The 8926-nt window shown below is 34.4% G+C and overlaps 1 protein-coding gene across 4 annotated transcripts in view; it reads right to left on the reverse strand.

Moving 5' to 3' along the window:
• Positions 1–8926, reverse strand: part of AGL (amylo-alpha-1, 6-glucosidase, 4-alpha-glucanotransferase) — a 101371-nt gene that overhangs the window by 40263 nt on the left and 52182 nt on the right. For all 4 annotated transcript variants that reach the window (XM_010831000.1, XM_010830999.1, XM_010830997.1 and 1 more), the window contains exons 13-20: positions 7160–7283; positions 6411–6574; positions 6016–6117; positions 5749–5904; positions 5506–5656; positions 3245–3369; positions 3044–3156; positions 2804–2938 (exon numbers count right to left, since the gene is read on the reverse strand). In XM_010831000.1, the coding sequence (XP_010829302.1) occupies positions 2804–2938; positions 3044–3156; positions 3245–3369; positions 5506–5656; positions 5749–5904; positions 6016–6117; positions 6411–6574; positions 7160–7283 (1070 nt within the window). The remainder of the gene's footprint in view (positions 1–2803; positions 2939–3043; positions 3157–3244; positions 3370–5505; positions 5657–5748; positions 5905–6015; positions 6118–6410; positions 6575–7159; positions 7284–8926) is intronic.

Consider the following 8926-nt stretch of genomic DNA (forward strand, 5'->3'; position numbering starts at 1 on the left):
AATACCAGACCACCTGACCTGCCTCTTGAGAAACCTATATGCAGGTGAGGAAGCAACAGTTAGAACTGGACATGGAACAACAGACTGGTTCCAAATAGGAAAAGGAGTAAGTCAAGGCTGTATATTGTCACCCTGCTTATTTAACTTCTACGCAGAGTACATCATGAGAAATGCTGGGCTGGAAGAAGCACAAGCTGGAATCAAGATTGCCGGGAGAAATATCAATAACCTCAGATATGCATATGACACCACCCTTATGGCAGAAAGTGAAGAGGAACTAAAACGCCTCTTGATGAAAGTGAAAGAGGAGAGTGAGAAAGTTGGATTAAAGCTCAACATTCAGAAAACGAAGATCATGGCATCTGGTCCCATCACTTTATACGAAATAGATGGGGAAACAGTGGAAACAGTGTCAGACTTTATTTTTCTGGGCTCCAAAATCCCTGCAGATGGTAACTGCAGCCATGAAATGAAAAGATGCTTACTCCTTGGAAGGAAAGTTATGACCAACCTAGATAGCATATTCAAAAGCAGAGACATTACCTTGCCAACAAAGGTCCATCTAGTCAAGGCTATGGTTTTTCCTGTGGTCATGTATGGATGTGAGAGTTGGACTGTGAAGAAAGCTGAGTGCCGAAGAATTGATGCTTTTGAACTGTGGTGTTGGAGAAGACTCTTGAGAGTCCCTTGGACTGCAAGGAGATCCAACCAGTCCATCCTAAAGGAGATCAGTCCTGGGATTTCTTTGGAAGGAATGATGCTAAAGCTGAAACTCCAGTACTTTGGCCACCTCATGCGAAAAGTTGACTCATTGGAAAAGACCCTGATGCTGGGAGTGATTGTGGGCAGGAGGAGAAGGGGACGACAGAGGAGGAGATGGCTGGATGGCGTCACCGACTCGATGGACATGAGTTTGAGTGAACTCCGGGAGTTGGTGATGGTCAGGGAGGCCTGGTGTGCTGCGATTCATGGGTCGCAAAGAGTCGGACATGACTGAGCGACTGAACTGAACTGAAAAAGAATGCTTTGAATCAGTTCTGATGAGGTGGATGAAACTGGAGCCTATTATACAGAGTGAAGTAAGCCAGAAGGAAAAACACAAACAGTATACTAACATATATATGGAATTTAGAAAGGTGGTAACAATAACCCTTTATGCGAGATAGCAAAAGAGTCAGATGTATAGAACAGTCCTTTGGACTCTGTGGGAGAGGGCAAGGGTGGTATGATATGGGAGAAAGGCATTGAAACATGTAAATTATCACATGTGAAATGAATCAACAGTCCAGGTTCGATGCATGATACAGGGTGCTCGGGGCTGGTGCACTGGGATGACCCAGAGGGATGGGATAGGGAGGGAGGTGGGAGGGGGGTTCAGGATGGGGAACACATGTACACCCATGGCGGATTCATGTCAATGTATGGCAAAACCAATACAATATTGTAAAGTAAAATAAATAAATAAAACAGATTAAAAAAAAAAAAAAGAATCACCTGGAGAGCATATTCAAGTGCAGATTCTTGTCCCTAGATAATCTTAGTAGCTCTGATGAGGAATGTGCTATTTTATAAACATGCCATTAAAAAAAAAAAAAAAAAGCATGCCATAGAAGCACAAAACTGCTTCATCTCAGATTTTTAAAATAATTTATCTACTAAGTATGGCTTGAATTAAGAGTTAATATCCTTACTAATAAAAGCTCTTATAGAACAACAAAACCAACTGAACAGAACATAAAAATGAACTAATATTTAAAAATGACATTTCACTAAATAAATACAAATGACTTATGAACACAGAAATTATCTTAATATTTAAAATAAATTGAGATGTAATTTTAAAGTACTTTATATTTACCAATTTGACTAGTAATAGCTAACACTTATTGATCACTGATACTCTCTGTCAAACACTGTTCTGAGAGTCACTATATCTCCTAAGTAACTTGCCCAAAGTCTTACTTCTTACAGTTAATAAGTCTGAAATTGGATTTAAATCCAGGCAATCTGGTCCCATCCTTTATGCTCTTAAACATTACATTATAATAACATATACTCAGTAAGGATGTGGGATATTAGACTTTTACATTGAGCTGAAAATATTAATATAATCTTTCTGGAAAGGATCTGGCAGTATTAAAAGCCTCAAATATACGATAGTCTAACTCAGAAATTCCATTCCTGGAAATTATCCTAGTACTCATGACATATAACATATATTGAGCATTTGTTATGTGCCATGAATTGTATTAAGTGTTTCATGTGCATTATCCAATTTAATACTTATGAAATCTAAGAGGTAGGAATTATTTTAAGCCTCATTTTCCAAATAAGGAAACTGAGATGAATAAAGTGTAAATAACTGGTCCAAGTTAAAGTGTCCAAAAAATGGAGACTGATGAAATAAACTATGGTATAGCCAGATATAAGAACAATGTATTGGCATTAAAAAAATGAAATGGTAAAGAGTATGATGCATGTAACTTAGTCTCAAATAGCTCAGAAAAATTGTATGTGTGTATATATAAAGATGTGTATATACATATAGATATATATATGTGTACATATGTATACATGTGTATCTATCTATCTAGAGAGCATGTATGAGTGAGATAGCATGTGTGCACACAAATGATAAAGTAACAGGATAAAAGGTTAACAATAAATGATCTCAATACTGCTGGTCCTTGGACTATCCTTTGAGCAACAAGGATATAGAGAAGCCTTAAAACTACTTAAATCAGGCTTGTGACAACTTATCATTATTAAAGTGGCAAATCTCCATAAAATAAGGCATACTTACGAAGCAAAAGGAATTTTTAATATAGGATCTGCATTGTCAACAGCAAGACTCCCAGATTTAAAGTGAGGACTGAACTGTGTCAGATGATTTCGAAGAATTCCAACAGCAACTTGCGCATGTGGATCAAGACTAACTCTGAAAACATTAATTAAAATGTGGTTGATTTTTAGGAGTAATTTATTCAAAATTAACAGAATATGTAAAATATTTTAAATATAAAGTCAATAGCTTGAACTCTACCTGAATATAATAACACTTCCTGGAGACAAATTTTCAAATTCTATTTCTTGAATATATTCATTGGGTCCTTTTGTAGTAACTCCAGCTTGCTTAACAATTTTACTTTCATTGAGCTTGAAAAAAATATATAAAACCAGTCGATAAATAAGCCTAATGTCCTTAAAATGTTAAATACAGTAGTGAGATGAGAGTCCGAAGTACCTGAATATGTTCTCTAATTTCTACTGTGATGTTTGGTATTCCATTGATTGAATTAGCATCCTTCCTATAAGGTGCTGTATTTCTCTCAACAGTTCTAGCTTCAAGAACTACTTCTTCAATTTTGCCTAGGAATATATAAAAACTTTAACAAAATTTCACATTAAACTATCTGAAATTAAGAACTGCTAAAGGAGTTTTAAATCATTTAACCTAAAGTTGAATATATTAGCTAACTTAAAAAAAAGCAATCTGAGAGTAGATAATTCTATGTAACATGCAGTTTTCATACATGCTTTTAAAAAATTAACAGAACTATTTAAAAGAGATCTCATCAAGTAATAATAGTTTAGCTCTGGGAAACAATGTGAAACCTTTCTAATATTGACAGGAGAGAAAGTAGATCACTTGAAAGGCTTACATTTTAAAAATGGAATATTTCAAAGACAGAAAAAGTAGGGAAAAGTTAAACACCCAGATCCCACTACCTCACTTAAGAAAATATTCCAAACCCAACTGATGTCCGTGTGTTCCCTTTCTTTCCCTTCAGAGGTAACCACTACCTGAAGGCTGGTCTGCATTGATCCTGTGCATTTTTACTACATATACCTGTTTCCCTAAGCACCATATACTGTTCTCCATATTTCCAAGTTTATGTGAGTGGATTCAAGTTATAGATACACTTCTGCAACTTCCTTTCTATTGGATAACACTGTAGTTTTTCAAATTTGTTTATACTGCTATGTTAGCTCTACCTCATTCATTTTAGATGCCAAACAGTATTCCACTGTATGAGTGTACCCAAATGTATTCATTTAACCACCACTGTCATTATTTTCCTCTATTATCAATAATGTTACAATAAATATTTTTGTGCATATTTCCTAGTGGAAGTGCAGGAGAGTTTCTCAGATACACACCTGGGAATAGAACTGCTAGATCAAAGGATATATAAAACTGAAACTTTATTATTTAAATAATTTGAACTTTAAACTGTTAATCTGACAATGAAAGACCTTCTGATCCAGAAGTCTACTTCTGAAAATATATACTAAGAAAATTATTCAAAACAAAAAGATTATTCCTAGTGTATACTCAAATCTTAAAGAGCACTGCTAAACACACATAAATGTTAAAAATGGAATGCTAACATAATAAAATATAAAACATTCAACATAATGAAAATCAAAATTATGTGGACTGAGAAAATGGAACATGTTTTAAGAATGATCACTGATCAAAAACAAAACAAAACCCTGAGATATTACTGTATACATTGAGTGCAACCATGTAAAACTATATATGTATATTAGTTACAACCAGATGAGATTACTGTATATAAACTTGTGAACAGTTAAAAAAAAAGCAATAGACATTTAACCCTAAAACTATTCAAGTTGATAACTTCTAAAAATGGGAGTTATGAATATTTTGCAATTAGCAACAAATATAGAGTATGATCATGTTTGTGAGAAGCTTCATTCACTCAGTTAGTCAATGGACTTGGACAGCTGCTATATGCACAGGAGCATGTTATGCCATAATATATTATATATAATAATAAATAAGGAAATTAAATACACATATCTAGAAAACAATCAAGTAATAATAAGTATATACCTCAAGGATGCATTTTATAATGTCTGAGTGATACAGAGACTATAATTGCTATATGTTCAGAGGACAGAGAGTTTACTGAGTACTGAGAGAAGGCTTCTCAAAGGAGGTGAAACTTTAGTCCTTGAAAGATGTAAAGAATTCATAAATAAGTAGGAGTAAGGCTACTTAGGGAGCAGTGAAAATATCTATTTGGTTGAAACAGATGAGGATGGATTATAAAGTGCCTTAAATATTAAACTACTTTCCATTTTGGTTTATATATGTAAATATATGTATACATATACAGAAACACTTGGACACACATACAAATATATATGTATATACATATGTACATGAATATACATATAAATCTAGCTGGGTGTAGAAGAAATACATGTTCATTTATATAAATTAGGAGATAGGAAAATGTATTAGGATGAAAATAAAATCAGAACTCAAAAAATGTTAACATTTAACAGTATTTCCAGGTTTTGCTCCATGTAGTAAAAATACAAGTTATCAAAAATTTGTAATTCTTTTTCTTAACTACATCTATACTCACACTGTGTTACAATATATATGACACGTAACAACAATTTAATAATATTTATTATTATTAACAATTTAACAATACAACCAAAACAACATTTTTTAGATCACATTACCAGGGATGCACATTTGAGGCACTTCCTTGCTGTAAAATGAAGTCTTGGGATTCCTGAAAGCAGTTCTAGAAACAGATACGACCGACTGATGGATACTGGGTGAATGTCTGGTTACAGCCACTATGTCTGCATCAACTTGATCCACATACACCTGAGAAACAGAGAGAAAACACATTAGTGCTCAAACTGGAAAGACTCTAAAACTGAACCTAAGAAAGGAACCTAGAAAATGTAGCTTCTTGCCTGGATAAAACCCTTGGCTCCAAGCTCTTGGTGAAGTTTATTGATTGCACACCTGGCCGCAATAATGCCACTCTGGGAGTTCACTTCACTAGCGTTGGATGGCGATGCTGCAGGATTCCATTTAGTGTAAAACCGCTCTTCAGAAACTACTGAAATCTGAACAAAACAAAAACTTAGCCATGTGCATGTTTTAATGACAATGAGGAATTCTGGTAAAAATGATCAGTTTTGGGCCTTGTGGGTTTTAAAAAACAACACATAACAAACCTGGTGAGGCACTAATTCGTCATAGCCTTTCGTACTACCACTAGCACAACATGCCATGGAGACAATTGTGGTACTTGGGAGAGCGTCATATGCTGACCTATGCTACAAAAGAGTAAAACAACACAAGTTTATTTTCTTTCAAATGCAAAGTGCCATGCTATAGCCCCATGACGTAAAAGGAGAAGTACAGAATGTACATAAGTACATTCTGAAGATGTATTCATTTGCTTTAAGACAAATGACAAACCACTCAAAAACCTTTAAATCACAATCACTTACAAATCTAAGGCACTATTTTGAGGTACTGTGGATATTACTGCCATTAAACAGCAGAGAACTAAACATCAAAACATTTAGCGAAATAAGGAAATACAAGCAACAGGATAGACGCTTACCACAATAGGACACTCGTTATCATGGGTGATGTCCATAAACAGGGCATGTGCAATAGCTGGCACTAAAGGCCTCAAACAGGGCTGAACAAAGGATCCAACAGGCTCTCCTCCGTATCGGTAAACTAATCTGCCCTCTTCATGGCTATCGTATGCACTCATTGCCTCTGCAAAGCATTACAGAGTATTTTAACAATCTTCATTAGCAATGTCCAAAAAGAGATTAGATTTTGTATTGTGACTGACTTTCAAAAACAGACCACAAAAATATTATCAAGAATAAAACTGATTTAAACATTTAAACAAATGTCCATCAGTTTAAATGACAAAAAAGTCTTTTCTGCAACTTAACCAGAGAAATGGTTCATGCAGTAAAAAAGGAATATATGCTGCTTATTAGGATGTTGGTTACATGAAATCTATGGAGAAAAATCTCAAGATTACATCATTTAGGCAGATAGAGATGAAAAACATATTTATATATTTTCAACAACAAAAAAGTGATTTTGTTCAAGTCATCAATTCGTTCCATTGGTCTTTCAAGTTGAAATGAGATATCTTACCCCAAAGTAGAAATTTTCACTAATGAAAACAGACTCAGTTATATTAAGAAATTTTGAGTAGAATATTTAAAAGAACAATAACTATGTTGAACATTATTAAACACTGTACATAAAGCTATTAAATGCCTTTTAATTTACTTAAACAAAAACTGAAGCTTTAGATGGGAAAAACACTTTCAATGAGCCTACCTCTTATTAAGGAACTAATGCCCAGTCTAGTAACAAAGACATTGTCCAGGTCTTCACTTCCTGTGAACAGTTCAGCTACTACATATAAATTGGGTTGCAATTTCCTAGCAGCATCCAACATATACTGCAAAAAGCACAGTCACAAATATAACAGAAAGAGAAAAGCAAGATGGTGTGGGGGAAGGAGAGGAGGCAAGACTAGGCATGGATTTGACACAGGAAAATACCATGTAGCAAGACAAAATGGAAATCCAAGAGAATTTCCAAAGAAATTTAATTGTGCATAAGTAAGAAAACATAAAATGGACCAAAACATACAGGAAACAAAAGAATGTATAAAGCGAATATAACAGTTAAAAAGGAAGATTAGATTTTGCAGATGGGACACAAAAGGGGGAAAAAAAGGAAGAAGAAAAATGTTAGTGTCACTTAAAAAATGTAAACCATAGTACTGCAATTCTGCTAGGCTTTCCAAACCCTATTTTATGTTTTGTTTTTAATATCTCTAATTAGCCTATTAATTTTCAGGCCCTTGACTAAACTATAAATGATAAATTCCCTGCTGGTGCATCATTTAGCTATTGTAAAGATTAGGTCTGACTAGACTGAAGCCAGTTTTTCCTGAAGATGATAATAAATTCCTTTTTTTTTTCCTGGCCACGCTTTGTGGCTTGCTGAATTTTCGTTCACTGACCAGGGACTGAACGCAGGCCACGGCAGTGAAAGCACTGAGTTCTAACCATTGGACTGCCAAGGAATTCCCCAAAACTTCTATTCCCCAAAACTTCTAATCAGAAATCAGATCAGTTCAAAAAAAATTTTTGAACATTTGCACAAAGGCTAATACTTGAAATTCTAACACATAAGACCCTAGAGGTTTTTTAAACTTAAATTTTAGTATTCTATATTTTGCTATAATGTTATAACCATCTTACAAATGTATTGCTAAAAGCATACATTTAAAAAAAAACTCTGCCTTTTTTTGAAGCTAAAAATGTTCTACTACCTTAACTAATGTTCATTAAATTCTTCCAAATCAAAGCAATTTTTCATCACAGGACTTGAAACATATGCATTATAATACTGCTTTAAAATGATAGAAATAGATGTTTTTCAGATAAGCACACATTTCCATAGAACACTAACTTGTCACTAGGAAAGTTTCAAAGATCTTACAAATAGAATGAAACTCTAAAGTGTTTACAAAGCTGTAAACATAAAAGATAATGCTATAAATTATATAAAATTTATAGCATTTATAGTATTATATAAAATTTAAAGCATTATCTTTTATGTTTCATAAAAGATAATACTATAAATGTTGGCATTGCTTACGTTACTATAAAAAACCTGAAGAGGAACAGAAAATTTTTATGTTTACATTTACATATAATTATATTTCCATATGATAATGAAAATTGAATCAGTGAGACAAACTATCTTCAATATGCTATAATGCTAGTGTTTAAATAATTATTATAATGTGAAATAAGCTATATGACTTCATTGCTACTAAGTCACTTCAGTCGTGTCCGACTCTGTGCGACCCCATAGACGGCAGCCCACCGGGCTCCCCTGTCCCTGAGACTCTCCAGGCAAGAACACTGGCTTGGGTTGCCATTTCCTTCTCCAGTGCATGAAAGTGAAAAGTGAAAGTGAAGTTGCTCAGTCGTGTCTGACCCTCAGCGACCCCATGGACTGCAGCCTTCCAGGCTCCTCCGTCCATGGGATTTTCCAGGCAAGAGTACTGGAGTGGGGTGCCATTGC

This window comes from Bison bison, unplaced genomic scaffold, assembly GCF_000754665.1.
Source record: "Bison bison bison isolate TAMUID 2011002044 unplaced genomic scaffold, Bison_UMD1.0 scf7180017864519, whole genome shotgun sequence".
Lineage (NCBI taxonomy): Eukaryota > Metazoa > Chordata > Mammalia > Artiodactyla > Bovidae > Bison > Bison bison.